At 42.8% G+C, this 18,145-nt stretch overlaps 1 protein-coding gene across 1 annotated transcript in view; it reads left to right on the forward strand.

Moving 5' to 3' along the window:
- COLQ (collagen like tail subunit of asymmetric acetylcholinesterase) overlaps positions 1 to 18,145 on the forward strand; it is a 42,662-nt gene that overhangs the window by 19,669 nt on the left and 4,848 nt on the right. Inside the window, exons 6-14 of the mRNA XM_035894097.1 lie at positions 1,054 to 1,125; positions 3,467 to 3,529; positions 4,512 to 4,538; positions 5,256 to 5,300; positions 7,033 to 7,068; positions 7,988 to 8,068; positions 12,556 to 12,652; positions 14,434 to 14,573; positions 17,644 to 17,763. Coding sequence (XP_035749990.1) covers positions 1,054 to 1,125; positions 3,467 to 3,529; positions 4,512 to 4,538; positions 5,256 to 5,300; positions 7,033 to 7,068; positions 7,988 to 8,068; positions 12,556 to 12,652; positions 14,434 to 14,573; positions 17,644 to 17,763 — 681 coding nt within the window. The remainder of the gene's footprint in view (positions 1 to 1,053; positions 1,126 to 3,466; positions 3,530 to 4,511; positions 4,539 to 5,255; positions 5,301 to 7,032; positions 7,069 to 7,987; positions 8,069 to 12,555; positions 12,653 to 14,433; positions 14,574 to 17,643; positions 17,764 to 18,145) is intronic.

The raw sequence follows: 18,145 nt of genomic DNA on the forward strand, positions 1-18,145 counted from the left end.
TAACCAGGAAAAGAAGTACCCTTCTAATAATATACCGAGGATTTTAACACCCTTCTAATAATATCCAAAGGATTTTAACACCAGCTACCTATTAGTAATTCAAATAAATATGAAACACATAAACAAAAAAGGTCTTTTTTTTAACCTAAATTGCAAATGCCCTACAGTAAAAAAAAAAACAACCCACAACTTCTATAAATTCAAGTGTTCAAACCAGTAATGTCTCAGAGCGAGTCACCCACCACTCTGCAAGAGAGTGCAAACCTTAAACACAGTACATCAGTACTTACTCTTCTGACAAAAACTGGTAGGTCCCAAAAGAGAAGTTGTCCAGGTTGGAAATAAACCAGTATATAACGCCTGCTAAAAGCCGTCTGGTTCGTGGGAGGTCATTCTTAGTGCCGAATGTCATGATGACATTTCTAAGATCATGTTGTCAAGCAGCATAAAGCAGTGGAATAGCACTAATCTGCAACATTTCAGGAGATATTCGAAGAGTGATTTACAGGTGGTAATTAAAATAAATAAATAATAGTATGGATGTAGTTATTGCTATTCATATAGTAGCTATCAAAAAGAAATTATAGCTAGTAATATGGGAATGTTCAGAATAAGAATAACAGTAAATAAAAATAGGAATGTCTTAGTTAAAGAATTGGTTCTGTTCTTAAAGTAAATTGGATTCGTACTGATATAATTACACACAAGTCTTTTATTTATATCATGTTACTAAATGAAAAGAGGATTTAAGTTATTGATGCTGGGGTTGTAGGATGGTTATGCTGACTGCATGTAGACTTACTCTGTAGCTGATCTACTTATTTGAATAATTATACCTGGTATTTCTGTGAGCCCACAATTCCTCCAGTAGCATCAACACAAACTGTATTATGAATATAATATAGTATTTTTTGTTTTAAAAACAAGGTAAAGAAGTATTTGCAGTTCTTTTCCTGAAAAGACTTTATTTCTCCATATCTCCTGTCTCCAGTGGAGGTCTGTGTGTAGGAATGATGTTACATGAATCGTTGTAATCAATGTTTTCCGTTCAAGGGTAGACCAGGTCCCCCGGGCGTCCCTGGGATGCCAGGACCAGTAGGATGGCCTGGACCTGTAGGACCGAAGGTAAGACTAAAATTCACATAGGATCACCTGTTCAACATCATGATCTGAACACAGCAGTTGTCTCGGGAAGTCTCCAAGCCACTATCTGCTGGAGGCTGGGAAGCTGCAGCGGTGCAAGGACACTCTGTGCTTGTCCCATTTCTTACCCTGCTCTGCAAAGACCTGCCCAGTCTAGGCTTAGGTTACTGCACCTTCAGCCTAGCCCCTGTAGCCCTTTTTATGTTGATGAAAATACATGAAAGGGAAATTGAAAGTCAATCTAACAACAACTCATTGATAACCACTGATGTCTCACACTCACACAAATCAGTGTTTCAAAACTATCATCGTCTTTGCGACTGTCCTTTATGATGATCTCTCTGCCTGAATGTGTGCTTCTTGGCAGTGTAACTGTGTGCCCGTGTGATCACAGGGAAAATACCACATTGGTGCCAGGGGAAAGAGATTGCAAACCATGTGGACTGCTGATCAGATCTTTGAAGTTCATTCCCATACAAACAAGCATTCATTCCCGTGATTTTTCATAGCCAACAGCAGAAGAAATGGCAGGACATGCTTTGCTACTGCAGAGTGGTTGCTTCATCTGCATTTATTACAAAAAAGCTGAATGACAGTCCTTTACCAAGTATTACCTTACGCAGAAGGTATACAGCTCTTCACAGGAGCCACAACGTATGGAGTTTCTACTGGGACTTTTGAGATAACTTACTTTTCTTCAATCCAGTATGCATCGGGCAAAAGGCCTGCCCACAGTGTTTAGTTCAAAGCTGCATTTTCCAGTAAATCTTTGAATCTTCATTTGCTCCATGAAGGTCGGTGCCCCCACCTTAGAGGATGTGATGCAGTAGCTCTTGCTACTGCAAGAATAATAGTAGATGACTTCTGCATTCACCTGGGAAGCAGATCCGCCAGATCTTCACATCTGTGTTAGATGAGGAACACCATATTATAGTATATGGGAACATAGGCAGGCAAAAAAGGAGCCAATGTTCACTTTGAACTGTGAGATGAAAAATCGTGTCCCCCAAAATGCAGCGTGCCATGACTGGGAGCAGTGAGGGCAGAAGGGAGGTCCAGCTACCTTGGTCCCTCACAGTCTGATTACTGAGAGCAAAGCAGTCAGAAAATTCATTCACTTGGCCTTTTCCTTATATAAGCTCTAATTTTATTTATGAAGTCTTCCTAATTTTGATTTTATCTCCTCTTTGTCTATTGTTATGCCGTTTCATCACACTTCTAGAGGGATCTCTCACACTCAGTAGTAATACTTTTTCCTATACTTTGACTGCAAGTCCTACTTGCTGTTTGTTCCCAATTCTGCTTTTATTGTCTCCTCTAATACCTGGCTCCTCTGTTCTTTAGATGGGTTCACATTTGCATTTCTTCCAGTCTTTATAAATTTTGGTTTCCTGTCTGTCAGTGAAGGCTCCAGCCAAATAGAGGCCAGCAGATCTCTATGCTCAGTTCCATCAGTTGTGTCACTCTTTCTCTTCTGATCTTCCCAATCTCCCTATACTCAGCTTCTCTATAGTCATGTGCTGCATCCTCTTTCCAGTAAGCTGCTGTTTGTTTGGTTGTTTTTTCTCCTCATTCCCATCTCTGTGCCTTCATTTCTTCATCTGGGTCTCCCTACCTGTCTTCTCTTTCTTTGACCCAGCCTTGGTCCAATCCTTATTTCTCCTGCTTTGTTTCTTCAAGTGTTTTCTGAACTTCTGCTGGGGCAGCAGCCAATGTGAAAATCCTCTCCACTACTAGGACAGTGAAAGCCAAAGGAGCGTGAGAGCCAACTGTATTCTGCTGGTAGGGCTGCTGCATGTCTGCGGGGACTACCCCGTATTTCACCATAGATATAATTAGCTGACAGCAGTCCGAGAAGTTGTTGTAAAGCCTTTTCATGATTTACTGGCTCCAAACCATTGTAAAGCACATGATGTCTCAGAACTATGATAAAAGTAATTGCTGTGCCTCCCCAGGCCATAAAGGCTTGCAGCAAAATACCTTTCTTTTCTGCAACTCAGTGGAAGTGATGCTGGGTAGAGACGATGCACCTTCATGCAGTAAAAGGATGCACTGCTGCTGCTAATTTGCTTGCATGTCCTTTCATAGCATCTGGCTAAACTGAAGCACAAGTTACGCACCCAAGAAAATGCAAATAGAAGAATAACATGTGAGGACTCAGGCAGGATACAGTTGCAATATAGACCTCTGACTACAAAGCTGCACCAAGGTCAGGCTTGTCTCAGCTATTTGGCATAAAACCCGAACCGCTAAACTATCAGACATTCAGATATGACCTTGTCAGAGAGCCACAATCAATAACTCTCTTTATTGACCCTTTTAGGGTGAAAAGGGAGAGTTGGGTGTGATGGGCTTGCCAGGTACAAGAGGACCAATGGGCTCCAAGGTTTGTTAACCAAATGCTGCGTTTTCAGACATTGGTTTCTAATGCTCTGCTGACAGCTCCTTCCCTCATGAATTTGCTGGAAAGCGTTTATCAAGATATATCTTTTCTAATACAGCTAAAAAGATATGTTCTCCTTCAAGCAAGGTTATGTTGTCTGACTGGGCTTGGCTGTGTTTTTGGCTTTTCATAAAAATGCTTTGGTGTAAATTACTGTAATGCAAGAACTTATTTTAAAAGCAAAACTTATAAATAATTGTATCCCACTAGAAAACTGGAGTTCTTAAGTGTATTTGCAGCATTCACTTATGTCTGCAATGTTTTCCACCCACCCTGTAAGACTGTGGAGACCATTTTGCTCCGTTATTAAAACTATGTAGATGTATTGACAATTAGATAGTAAGCACAATTAAGTCTGGATACGTCACTGGCTATAGCATAGCCTCTGCCTTCACAAATTTAGGCCGCAATATTTTAAGGTTTATTCAAATGAAGGACTGGAAAGAAGAACTGAGCATTGTTGTTTATTTTATGTTTCTTAAAGAGGAACTCGGTTTTAGAGTCAGCTTCACATTAGAAGATTACTTAAGTGTAATTTAAGAATGTTCTGCAGGGGAGAAAAAGAACAGAAGAGGAAGATAATTGCTAAAATTATTTTAGATTATTAATTGTGGCGTCTAAGGCTTCATTCACTTTCAGTTACATTTTATTTCCCTTGTTTCAATTTTAAAAGCAATATCAAACCTGCTGGCTTTACCTGGCTTTTTCACATTGGCTTTTGGGCTGAGTTGTCTTGCCTTTAATGCATATTTCATAGTTCTGTTTCAGTGCAATTTTGGAAGCTATAAATATTGATTTGCATTTACAAGTTGATGCAATTTGTTATTTGTGCTTTGTTCTTTTTCTTCACTTTAAAGTTTGAAAGTCCTGCTTCTTGGGTAATCTCGAAAGCAATAAGCATTGAAATATCTATCTTTCCCTTTAGGGTTTTCCTGGAACTAGAGGAGAAAAGGTCAGTGTGACAATAGAATAATGCATCATTTAACAACGGGAAACAGTTATGTAAAAAAAAGTAACTGTAGAAACAAGATTGGATTTTGATGGAATGAGGTCTAAAGGTCCCACTGAGAAATTAAAACAAGCATTGAGAGGGAGCACAGTCTTGTGGCTTGGGCTGGGACACTAAAGAAGTGAGTTGTACACCCCGCCTTCTTATGAACAAGTTACTACAGTGCACCTCACTACAGTTTCCCCATCTGTAGAATGGGCATAATAATCCCTAATTGTTGGCCTGGTTTATTTAGGCTATATATACTTTGACACAGAGAGAGTTTTACTGTAAGACCATACAGTGGGACCTGAACTTGGACAAAGCCAACTGGGGAAAAAAATCAAGTTTGGAAGTATTATGACCAGGAAAGCATGTATTTAAATTAATTATCTGGGGGGAAAATCAAGTTTGGAAGTATTATGTCCAGGAAAGCATGTATTTAAATTAATTATCTGGGGGGAATGAGTCCCTTTTCCTACAAGCCTTACTCTTAATTCTGTTACAATATCAATGAAAGTAGTAAGGAAACATTTAAGGCATCTACCATATACACATTACCCTGGAGATATTACTGTATTCTGTGTGACTCTAAATAATGCCTCGTGTAGGAGAAATATTTTTTGCTTCCCTGTGAAATGGTAGTAATGAAGTGGTTGTCACCCTTTTATCTCTCTCCAGGGATCCAGAGGTGACAGGGGTGACAAAGGAGTCAAAGGAGACCAGGTAATTTTCTTTTCCAAGTGTCTGTGAGCTTTAGCTGAACGTGCACACGAGGACTAATGTACTTCTGATAGCAAAGAACGGGAGTGGTATGGAGGAAGGGAGCCTGGAGGCATCCTCCTGGGAGGGCAAGAGTGGTGAGGGCGGGCAGTGGTCCTACCTGACGGGAGGGCAGTCCATGTGCCCCCAGTCCCAACACGTAGTGGGGTGTTGTGGTGGGTTGACCATGGCTGGACACCAGGTGCCCACCAAAGCTGCTCTATCACTCCCTCTCCTCAGCTGGACAGGGGAGAAAAAAATATAACTAAAGGCTCATGGGTCAAGATAAGGACAGGATCAGCAGTTACCATCACAAGCAAAACAGCCTCAGCTTGGGGAAATCAGTTTAATTTATTACCAATCAAATCAGGATAGGATAATGAGAAATAAAACCAATTCCCCCCACCCCTCTCTTCTTCCTGGGCCTAACTTCACTCCCGATTTCTCTACCTCCTCCCTGCCAGAGGCGCAGGGGGATGGGGAATGGGGGTTGGGGTCAGTTCATCACCCGCCCCTGCCGCTCCTTCCTCTTCAGGGGGAGGACTCCTCACACTCTTCCCCTGCTCCAGCATGGGGTCCCCCCATGGAAGACAGCCCTCCATGATCTGCTCCAACATGGGTCCTTCCCACAGGCTGTAGTTCTTTGTTAATTGCTCCAGCGTGGGTCTATCCTTCCCATGGGGTGCAGTCCTTCTGGAACAGACTGCTCCAGTGTGGGTCCCCCACGGGTCCACAGGTCCTGCCAGTAAACCTGCCCCAGTGTGGGCTTCCCACAGGGTCACAGCCTCCTTCAGGCACCCCCCTGCTCTGGCATGAGGTCCTCCTCCAGCTGCAGGTGGAGATCTGCTCCACCGTGGACCTCCATGGGCTGCAGGGGGACAGCCTGCCCCACCATGGGCTGCACCACGGGCTGCAGGGGAATCTCTGCTCTGGTGCCTGGAGCACCTCCGACTGCAATTGCACAGGGGTTTTTGTTTCCCCCCTTCTTAAATACGTTATCCTAGAGGTGCTACCACCATCGCTAATGGGCTTGGCCTTGGCAAGCAGTGGGTTGTCTCGGAGCTAGCTGGCATTGGCTCTACTGGACACAGGAGAAGCTTCTGGCAGCTTCTCACAGAAGCCACCCCTGTAGCCTCCCCGCTACCAAAACCTAGCCATGCAAACCCAATACAGGTGATGAGGCAGAGGAGGATTTCCCTGGAGGTAACCTCAGTCTCTCCTGGCCTGTGCAGTCCAGAACCATGACAGCTTGCCAAAATGCTCTTGGCTGGTGATAAGATAATGCTGTGAGGGGAAAATTAAAAAAAAAAAAAAAAAGAAGAAAAAAAAAGTTAGATTCTTGACGTTAGAAAGGAAAAGTAAACTGCTTTTGATGTAACTGGAAAAATGCCATTCCAAAATGCAGGCTTTGGGAGTTGTCCAGGCAGCAGGGTTGCCTGTAGAGAAAGTGCAGCCAGGATGTTTTTGCTGGAGGAGAGGATCAGGTGGAGGAGTAGTGTTGCCGTACAAGGGGCTTTACAGCAAAATTTTGCTTATAGTTCTCCACCTACTGCATCACCCGCAGTGCTGAATCACAGTGCAGGCTTTTTAACTGATATCAGTACATGGCACTTGGTATTCTTCCTTCCAAGGAAGGTGCTGCTTTGTCAAAGATCACTCTGCAGTTTTTGATGTTTTTTCTCCTTTTACTTTGTAGGGAGAAATAGGCTTCCCTGGAATGCTGGGACAAAAAGTAAGTGGGCTTGATGTATTGGGGAGTTGTGTTAAGTGCTGGCATAGGGTCAATGAACGGCTTCAGGGACATCCTGGAAAGTATAAGACACTGAAGCTCTTACTTGACTCAGTGACTAACAATTCTTGGCCTTGATCAGTTCTTTAGGCTTTTTATCTTAGGAGAAAACTCTGAGATGTAGCTGTTGTTGTTTCTCTTTTTTTCCCAGAACATTATTTTAGTCATAATATTCCTCCACTATGTTCAAAATCTTGATTATGGAGTCATAGCTGGCCTAATTGTTTGGGTGTTATTCACTTGAAGATAAATATTTCCTTCTTGATACCCTGAGCCAAAATGGCACTGTTATAAATAGCGGTGGTAATCCTGACCAGTTTTGAGATTGTCATTATTCTGTACTTTAAAAACAATCACAATTCAAATGTTGTTTTATGGATAGAAATCCTAAATGAGGATAATTTAATGAGATAATCACATTTTATCTCTGAAATTAGGATAAGGAAATAATGGTTGCTTCTAAGGAGACTAGAAGATGAGTGAATTCACCTTCTTTTCCCTGTGTGATTTTATTACATGCGTATCTTAACTGCAAAGCAAGATATTGCCAAAAGGGTCGTGGAATTTTGCTAGCCTTGGCCTCCCCAAGTCTCCAATCACTTTTCTGACCTTTCCATTTGGCTTCCTCCTTAGGAAAGAATTTTTCAGGGAAATTGGGGTAAATTGTGAGAGAGGTTTTTAACTTTATGTTTGTTTTAAAATATTTTGTTACCATTTTGATGTTCTGAGAAACATATGGTGCCAGCATTGTCTAGAGGAATCGTGACACAGACCCCTGCTGTCTTGTATAAGGCAGGTGTAACCAAGGTAACGTGCATTTCTGTACTTAACATCCTGCTTCCTTCCCTCCGCACCCACCAAGGGAGAGATGGGCCCGAAGGGACAATCTGGAGTACCAGGACACAGAGGACCTATAGGAAGACCTGGAAAACGAGGCAAACAAGTAGGACCATGGTGTTTCCCGTTCCCGTGACTCCTGGCGTCTGCGTGGTTGTGGAATACGACTGTGCGGTCATATGCGGTCTGTGCTCTTGATACCAAGCACTTTGTCACGCCAGGAGCAGACAGAAGCCCTGAAACACCTCAGATGCATGCACAGGCTGTGCATTAAAGCCTCAGCTTTAGGGCTGGAGCTTTATCTGCAGCATTCAGCTCCCTGGCCACGCAGCATGGGGGAAGTTGTATTTTCCCTGGCTTGGTAACAAACTCATTGAATATAATTTGAGTAGAGCTTGAACCCCCACTTTGAATCCTAAGCAACACAGAGCTATGGTCCCAGCCCCACCTGATGTCTAGAGAGTTAGCACGAGGTCCAGGTCTCAGACAGCATGGGACAAAACTCCACGGGGCCCTACGCTTTGTAGATCCCTAACCCCGAGGCTGACCTAGGGAGCTGGGCTACTCGATTCACAGGCAGCTTGGTAGGCTGCAAAGGCAAATGGCATATATCCAAAATTCAACACATTTCAGCCTGCCCAGATGCCACCCTCTGCCCCTCATGAAAACAGGTTTCTGGGATGAATGAAGGAAGGTTTGTAGGAAAACACTGGATTTCTGAGGGTCTGAATGAGGGAAAGATTGCTGTGGATGCTACACATACCAGCTCCCCTCACTCAGCTCTGGGCAGGGAGGCAGCGACAGCATCTTGCAAGGGACATCCCATTGCCTGTCCATGAATTTTCTCCCTGGCTCACCAGTGCAAAGAGCTGCACTACTTCTGCTAGCAAAAACACTGCTTGTGTGCACTGGCAGTAGCCCCCTGTACCCTAAGAATAGTATGCTGTAATGGATTAAACTGGTACGTGGTCTGTGGCAATGAAAAACCACTGGTCTATACATCCAAAACTCAGTCCTCTATTACACTGTAATACACTCCTAGTTTCTAACACATGCACTAAGTGTGCATCCAGTGTCCATTCAGGCTGTGCTTTTGCCACCAGGCCCACCTGGAGGATGCTTTCTGTCCACACCATCCAATTCGGTTGAGTCAAGCTTTGCCCAGGCCCAAGTGCTGGTCAACCGAGATCAGCTTGCAGAGCCACAAGGCCTTGGAGAGGTCCAACACACAGTGCAAAGAACCAAAGCACTAAAACACCCTCTCTGTTTCTCCCGTTTCCTCTGTTAACACTAAATCAAGATTGATTCGTTAGACTGGATATTTATATGGCAGTTCTCACCATAGTACTGCATGCCAGGGACATACTCTTCTGCTCTGCAAAAGGTCAGGAAGATACATAGTGACCTTAAGGGATGGTAATCTTGTATGGAAGCTGATCAGGAATGGGATGGTTGACAAATGGTCCTTATTTAGAGCTCAAAATAATTATGCTAGTGGGACAATTTTTATCAGACTTTCAGATTAATTGTAAAGACCAGGAATTGTGTGTAAATTTGATACTGGCTCCTCCACTATAGCATTTTCCAAGAAGGAGGTAGCAATATGGGTATAGTTACCTGTTAAAGTCACCAAATGGGCCTCTTGGGGTGCACCTTTCCTTGTGTGTTTATTTTAAGCAATGATACTGAGGGTACAAAGGAGATCAGTTCCCAGTGTTCTGAATTTCTGCCTGCAGAGCCTGTTTCTTTCCACCGACTGACAGGGAAGGGAACCTCTTCTTGCTAGACTGACTTAGGTGCTAACATGCATCTGCTCAGATACCAGAGCTTGTAGACACTGTAGTTAATGGGCTTAGCTGAAAGCATTTTATTTGTGGTCTGGTTACACCCAGCATTGCAAACAGAGGCACCTGCCTGCTTCACTTTTGCTCTGGTAGCGTCAGCTAATATCTGAAGTGAAAGAACAGCCAATGTGAGAAAAAATCAAAGTTGGATGTTGGGGAAGGAATAATAGGTCACCAAGTAAGGAAGGTATGTGCAATGTAAGTCTGCTGGATGACCCAGAAGTAGTATATTTTTGTCCTTGGTTTGTCAGTTTTTAAAAACAGATGTGTGCTCTTTGATGGGTTTTTTTGTTGGTTTTTTTTTTTTCTTTTTTGGAATCTGTGCTCATCTGTCCTGCCAAAGTAATGTGCACAGAATATGCTTCCGTAGCATAAGGCAAGGAGAAGACGTAGCACCTCCAGATCAGCTTGAACACAGTGCCCTCCTTACTTGACCTTAGGTGTTTTGCCACATTACACAATGTCTTAATCAAAATGGTGATGTAAGATGTGTCGTAATTTAAGGCAACAATCAGTGTGACTAAAAGAACTGTAGTCTGGCCCTAAATTAGGATTTCCAGGGCCAAGGCTCAGTACACAAACCCCTTTCTGGTGCCCTGAAAGCAGTTTCAGCATTGGTCTTCTGCAAGAAAACTAGGCTTCCCTTTGTAACTGGTTAACTAGCTATTTCCTTTCTTCTTTTCTAATCCTTTGAAAAAAAAACTTGGGGGTGGCATTTTAAGGCTCGGTGGCCCTGGCTGCTGCCTGTAAGTGCTGTAGGTACCGCCTGGCTGTTTGCTCAGCTGGGAGGATAGTTTCCATCCACACGGGGCCGTTTCCTGTCTCTTGATCCAGCTGACATCCCTAGATGAAAGCAGCTAAATTCGGAAGGTGTCACTTCCACTTCCATTTTGAGATACGTCTTGTTTATCCCGCTGACTTCTTCAGCTCTCCTCTGCCTCTGGGGCAGGCTCTTCCTGAAAGGTGGCCAGGAGGTGGGAGTCACAAGTCACAGCCTCGCTGCCCTCGAACTGAGCTGTAACACCCAAAGCTTTATAACTTGGGCATTGACCCTAAGGAGCGAGTTTAGGATTTCAGCCTTGATGAGGAGGAGCTTTAGATAACGTCACTTTGAAAGAAGGGAGAGGAATATATATATTGCCCATGGGAAAAGCTTTTCTGAATGCCATGGGTGCACGTGAAAAGAAACAAGGCAAAGATATTTAATGTAAGTCTCTGCCGTTATTATTTAATCTATCTGTGCTAAATGAGAAAGCATTAAACAATCATTCCTCCAAAGAACCAGATGCAGAAGACAGCCCGTTTGCAGGCAGCACATGTGCAACCGGCCCTGGCTCACCCCCTGGTCTGCCAGTTCTGTGTTGCCTAATGTAAGAAGTAATTAGGGATCAGCATCGCTGACGTTCACATAAATCCTGGAACGTTTTGATGGCACAGAGCTTACCTAATAGGATTAAAAAGAAAATATTCAATTAGTTCTTTATGGGCCATGGCAAAATCAACCTTCTTCTGTTGAAATGGTGCAAGTGACATTCAAACGGGTTCATGGGATGCAACTTATTATATAAAACCAATTTTTTTCGCATACATTACTTTATATGCTTCATTACTCTGAAATTAGACATGCAACCACCCATCATGCGCCTGTGAATGCACATTAACCTGGAATTACACCATCTCCAAGGAACTCCTCTCCTTTGCATAAAAGAAAAGCCTACATAGCACACATCATTTTTGTTATGCTAAATAATGTATGCTGTTATATAAAAATCAAATCAGATACTTAAATTTTAAGCTATGTAATACGCCTCTGAAATATAAAAGTGAGAAATCCAAGCCTCAGAGAGTATATGAGCAGGAAGATAAATATAGTTATTTTTAGTAAGTGTCACCATATTAAATTCAGGAGCAAAAATAGGAAGGTGCTGAACAGTTCTAGGGTGAAACTTCCAAATGCCTAAGGGTATGGCAGCACAAACAAGCTCCCAAGTGGCAAATGAGGGCTGATTTTACAGAATATGAGCTATTGTGTGGTAACTGTGTGTAAACTTGGGTCCCATAGGTAATTTTACAGCATTTTGGAGGGACACCATTTGTCAGCATGGTGTTGTCACACACTAGCTTGCATTTTGTGAAGCCAAGCCCTTGCTTGCCTTGCAATGATTTGTTAACATAGCTATACCCATGGTGAAAGTCAACAAGATACAAGAGTCCAGGCATCTAAAGTACTTCTGAAAACAGTGTGGGCATCAAAGCCATTACTGTGCTTCTGAAAAACCGCATCCTAAAACTGGGAAATGTCACTGTGGAAGCCCTTCCAGGCACCTTATTGAATTTTCTCTTTTTTTCCCCACTGTGTATTAGTGTAGTAACCAGGGATTTCCAGAGTCAGATATTTCAGCTCCACCAGCCCTTTCTTTCTGAGCTGCACTGATGCTTAGAGAGCTACCAGGGTTAAAGAAAGGCCACCAAATGATGGGAGTCAGAGCAGAGTGATTCCTGACTCCACATAGAGCATATCTGCTGGGACCATTCACTTCTAGCAGCAGAAGGCCTGCCTCGACATGCTTTTCTGCCGCCACGTAGAAGGGAACAGCACCTCTTCCCTGGGGTGGTGGCTATGAAGTTCATGCTGCATGCTCCTATTGGCAAATGTTTTGGCTTTCTTGAAAGGGAAGCCAGTGCTGGCTGGAAAAAGTTGTGTGTTATTAATAGTTTAGCAAATAAATGGATGTCTCCTCTCTTCTAGGGACTAAAGGGAGACATTGGGCCTGCAGGTATCATGGGTCCACCTGGAAGGCCTGGTCCTTCTGGCCAGCCAGGCCCCCCTGGACCTTCAGGATCAGGTGAGAAGGAGATAGGGTGATTTCCTAAGCAGCATCCCTGCTCCCCAGCCCTTCCTGACTCATCACGTACATGTACATTGGCCCCTTTACAAAAAGTGCTGCAGGGCTTCATTTGCTTCTCCACTGACACCAAGGAGAAGATTTCTCTTGAAGGCAGGTCATTCCATCCTTGTCCATTATCAGGACTCTATACCTTACTTTAAAGCCTACATTATGTTTCAAATTAAACCAAAAACATGTCCTATGTGGTACCTGTGGGACTTTGGTAGATGGGGATGATGAAAAGCCATCTGGCAGCCTTGGAGGGATTAGTTAATCTCCATCATCAAAGGACTGCTGCTTCTCCAGATATCCTGGATTACAGTGAAAGATTGCAATTTCTAATCAGCCAGGACATACTCACCCTGTGCAGCTCTGTAAAAGAAAAACAGATGAGCCGCAAGTCACACTGGCAGTAAGGAAAGAAGGCAAGAGAAGGAAAAGGATAGGAGTCAGAGGGAAAAAAAAGGGCAGAGAAAAAAACCCTCTCTTTTTAGTTAAGTTCTGTGGATCTATGCTCATTGCAATTGTGTGTATTGCAGAAATCATGAGAACAATCTTCTGATAATTGTATTCCTTCAAAGCTATGCATGCGCAAGGACTCTAAGCAGCTTGTGAGACCAAGCATAGACATGAGGGACACTTCTCACAATGTTCAGTGACAATGAACCCTCAGGAGGGTTTTCTCAACCCAGACATGTACTAAAGTACCTGAAAAGAAAAGCAAAACCAGTTGGAAACTACTGTTGGCTCAAATGGACGACAGCTGCTTGCACTGCAGCCGATCTGTTCAATGTCCTCCTCCATCTTGCTTTCCCTTTTTCTGCCCTTGCTTGCATCAGTGGACAGGAGGTGTCTTCCTTCTGGTGATCTGGAAATGGTACATCTGTGAAGCTGGGGGCTGCTTCCAAATCTTCACATATCTCATGCTTCCCATTATGAAATATCTGCTCCAGAGAAAATTAGCTGGAAGTTTTCACAGGGCAGAATTTTCACCATGCCAATGGGAAGGCAGCCAGGATGCTGAGATTACCTTTTAAAGGCTTTATTCCTTCCACAGAAAGTTTACATGTCAGGCATATTAATCTTTTTCCTCTAGAATATAAATTCTAATCCTAAATCACCTTTCTGTAATGATGTCACTGCTTGCAGTAAGAACATGTTGGCTTAGATTGTAATTCTGCAGAGTAGCACATCCTTGCCAAAGTTTGAAAGTCAAAAAGCAGTATTTTTTTAAATTATATTTGTAGCATTCCTGTATTACTGGTTGGCTTTTCTTGTACAGAAACCTCTGAATCAGCATTGCTCAAGTGGTTGCACAAATGCACAAATCCAATGCGTTGTGGATGTCTACAGAGTCTGACTCTACCAAACTTGGTGCATAAAATTTTCTGCATGTTCATCATGACCTGAATCTGTGTAGCTTCAAACAGGCTGACATTTATCTGGAAATACTAAGCAAACAGCATCTCTTTTTCTCCATAAAGTTGGTAGAAAAATTTAAAAAGTGATCTGAAAAAAAATGACTGTGGTACAAACCCCGGTCTTTCTCCTGAGGTGCTGGAATTGGTGGTTCAGTAATCACTTCCTTCAGCTCCCAGTGGACTTGGTGGGAGATGTGCATCTCTGAAAATTTATGTAAATGCATATATCCAACTGACCTGGACGTTTTTCCACTAAGGCTGCATTTGTGTTTTATACGTTAACTTCATAACAAGACAACCTGGCATTTTGCTTCTTAGGGCAATTCGCAATAGGACCAAAAGGGGAAAGAGGACTTCCAGGGCCTCCGGGGAGATGTCTCTGCAGATCCTCACAACATGTGAATAATCCGTCCTATGAGGAACCTGTGTTTGGGCACAGTTATCCGAAAGTCCCTGCGGTAAGCCAATTTTCTGGGAGAGGATGCGAGCGGTTCTTAAGTACTTTTGTTATAAGAGGCGGTGTATGCACCAATATTTTGGATTTAATGGGGAAGATGTCTGTATGTGGGCAATGTGATATTTCTAGTACCCACCACCTCTGAGAGTCAGTCGGTGCAAAAGAGTTTGGTCTCATAACAAGTCTGAGGGTTGTGTGATTGAGGTGCTGAAATGTAGCACATGTTTAGAAACCTGTTTTCAAGTCTGAGGATGCTCTCTTCCATCTCCTACTGTACATATATAATCTGTTCTTTTTATTTCAGTAAATTGAAATATATTTCAGATTGATCAGTGAAAGAAGCATCTCTTTCTTGCTTATTTTTTGTATCTTCTTCTGCAAAGACAGTGATTTCAGCATTGAATATTGAAGTCAAGCATTTCACATATATAATAAAATTTTCTCTCAAAGCACAGACCCTCTACCTTGGACCAAAAAGGAGTCTTCACAAACCATGGGAGTCAGACTTCTGCGCTCCTGTCTGTAGACATACACTTTATATAGCTAATTTCAATCTCTAGCCTTCTGGAAAGCATTTTTACGAGTAAGTTGGACAAAGCACTTTAAAGGATAAGTCACTGGCAGAAAGTGACCTAGCAATCTTTCATCTCTGATTTCTCTGGGCTTTGGAAACACTACTTTTGTACTTTTTCTTCTGCTGGTCCCTGCCTTATTATTCTGTGCATTGTAGCACTTAATCAGCAACGCAAATGCTACCTTGCTACTGTGCACCAGCATAGCCCAGCCACTCCGCTCATGGAAGTGGATATCGCATGGTGCCTGGTCATCTCTGAATGACAAGACGCAGCGATTAGCTTGGTTAACTTTCCCATCTGTCACGTTGTCAGAAAGCTGCTACGGTGTGTGAAAGGGACATACAACATTGTCCATTGAACTGGGTCATTGAGCTCAATCTTTTGCTTGAGTGTGCTGCAAGTCTTGTCAGCTGCTCGCTCATCCCTGTCTGTCTTGCATTACAAAAAAGCCCCATTATTGTTAAAACTTAATGGTGAGAGAAGAAAGTGCATGGAATAAAGGTGAATATCACATCATGCTGCACACTATTGCAAAAAAACTATCATGTACTTCTTGGCATGGAATGCTCATAGGATAAGGCTTGCAATATTCTGTGTAGGTCTTACAACCCTCCTTCTCCACCTGACACAGTCTCATATTAGACCTTAAAAGACGGCAATGGGGGTGTAACTACCTAAAATGTGAGTAACCTACACTATGTCTGTGATCCCTCATTTGATGATGACCAAGTGCCATTTTGTTCTCAGAAATGAGGGATGGCAAAGAGGCAAGGCTCAGCACTCAAAGTGGAGTACGTGCGGAGCAGCGCTCCCCCTTTGCCTGCCCCATTTGTTTTACTCCCTTGAACATCAAGAGCCGCAGCTTAAACATTGCTATTATCTAATACTCTCCAGATCCCCATGTAGCAGCTTTGAAGCCTGCCTTGTACCACTTGATGGCTATTGCCAGGGTTGCTATAGTTGCACATGGAAAAGACCCAAGGGATGATGCTCTGGGCCCCCAGGCCCCATGTTGCGTGGTTTGCCAAAGCAGCATCCTACTGCACGCAGCAGGTCCCCGGTGCAGTCACCCACTCACCCATCAACTCCTCCGGAGCCAGCACTGCCAGAGGAGGGGAGAGACTAGGAAACAAAGCGCTGGCTTTCTGTCACTGGCTGAGGTTCATTCCAGTTTTTAAATCTTTTGCAATTTCAAGGGCCAGTGTCTGTAACAGAGAGTTTCAGAGAGCACCGACCTGCTATTGATTTCAAGAGAAATTAGAGCTCTGGGGCTGGACTTGAGCTCCTGAACACAACTGAGGAATCATTTCTTTGCTGGCTTTCTATTTCTTTGCTTTCTTTCACTCAAGATGAAGGCATTTTTGTTCAGTGCTTCTTTAATGAAATTGGCCTTTGTCAAGGGCTATGGGAATATCCTGCTATGTAAAAATTTCAGGGGAATTTGTTTTAAAAAAAGCCAATTCTATTTATGCTGGTGGGAATCAGCCTCAGCCCTAAATCCATTTTACTCAGAAGCATTCCATTTGCTTTTTCTTAATTTAAAAATGGTTTGAATCTTGCTAAAATTAATTTGATTAAGCTGCTGAAGGAAGAGATTATTTCCTAATGCCCCTTACAGCCAGCTTCAGTGACTGAGACATTAAAAAAATTGGTAGGAGAGCAGCTTGTCCTATTTTTCTATTTTGAACTAATTTTTTTTCTGTTTAATTGAAGACTTGTCTTTAGAATAAAGTATATGCATATAAAGAAACATGCATTTCAATGCCAATTAAATCTAAACAAAGTACAAAGTAGTAAAAGATAAGTGAAGGTTGCACCGAGCAATGCATTCTTTATTTTGTAGCCACGAACATGTCTAAAAATTATAGACAAACACACAAGAAGCACTTACGTCCACATGGATTTTGTAATTGTTCCAGCATCTAACCGTTTGAGCATCTGACAATTTTTCTCAGCAATGGTTGTGCACAAGTATTTGCATGATCATCACCTTGTGGATGTGCATTTTGAAATGGGGGCCACTGGAGCCATAGCCCTAGGTGCCCAGGAAAGACCATTAGAATCACAGAATCTGTTAGATTCTAGATTGGAAAAGACCTTTAAAATCATCAACTCCAATCGTTAACCTAACCCTGCTGTCCCACCACTAAACCATGTCCCTAAGCACCTTATCTACCCATCTTTTAAATACCTCCAGGAATGGGGACTTGACCACTTCCCTGGGCAGCCCGTTTGAATGCTTAACAACCCTTTCATTGAAAAAAATTTTCCTTTGTGAACTTGTGTCTCTTACCAGTCGCAAAGGAGCCTCTTATGGTCTGGCAGTCCATGGGTCTAAGTTCACACACCATTCCGTTTCTGAAAACAACCGAACCATTTTCTGTGTAATTATTTACCTATTTGCAGATACATACGTCAGTTGGCAAAACTAGATTCTGTGACAATCCAAAATACTTCTTGAGAGGATTACCAATTACCTCTTTTTCTGTGCCCCAGATTTTTGTGGTGAATAATCAAGAAGAATTGGACCGGTTAAACACCGAAAATGCCTTAGCTTTCAGAAGAGATCAGAGATCTTTGTATTTCAAGGATACCTTTGGATGGCTCCCAATCCAGGTGAGAATATGACTGTGGTCTCAGAAAATTCATGAGTGTATGTTTCATTTCCAAATACAGAACATACTTCTGCAGAATCAATGAAGCAAATGGAGGAAAAGCTCATTTTTGAGCACTGCCACGATTGTACATAACTCTGTGATTTTTGTTCACAGGAACCTTAATTAGAGGCATTAACTCATCGGTGTTGCAGGTTTTGCTAACCTCCCTGTGAACCAGGCTCCACTGGTGAACAAACCGGGGCTGAGTTCAGGGAATTACGATAGTAAAGAGCATTTTTTATTTAATACAAAATAAGGCAAAACTCACCAGGGTACACAGTTGCAGAAAAACACAAACCCTGCAAACAAACCCCATGTTTTTCCTTATTGCTTCAAGAAGC

Source organism: Egretta garzetta, unplaced genomic scaffold, assembly GCF_000687185.1.
Source record: "Egretta garzetta isolate BGI_Z169 unplaced genomic scaffold, ASM68718v1 scaffold94, whole genome shotgun sequence".
NCBI classification, from domain to species: domain Eukaryota; kingdom Metazoa; phylum Chordata; class Aves; order Pelecaniformes; family Ardeidae; genus Egretta; species Egretta garzetta.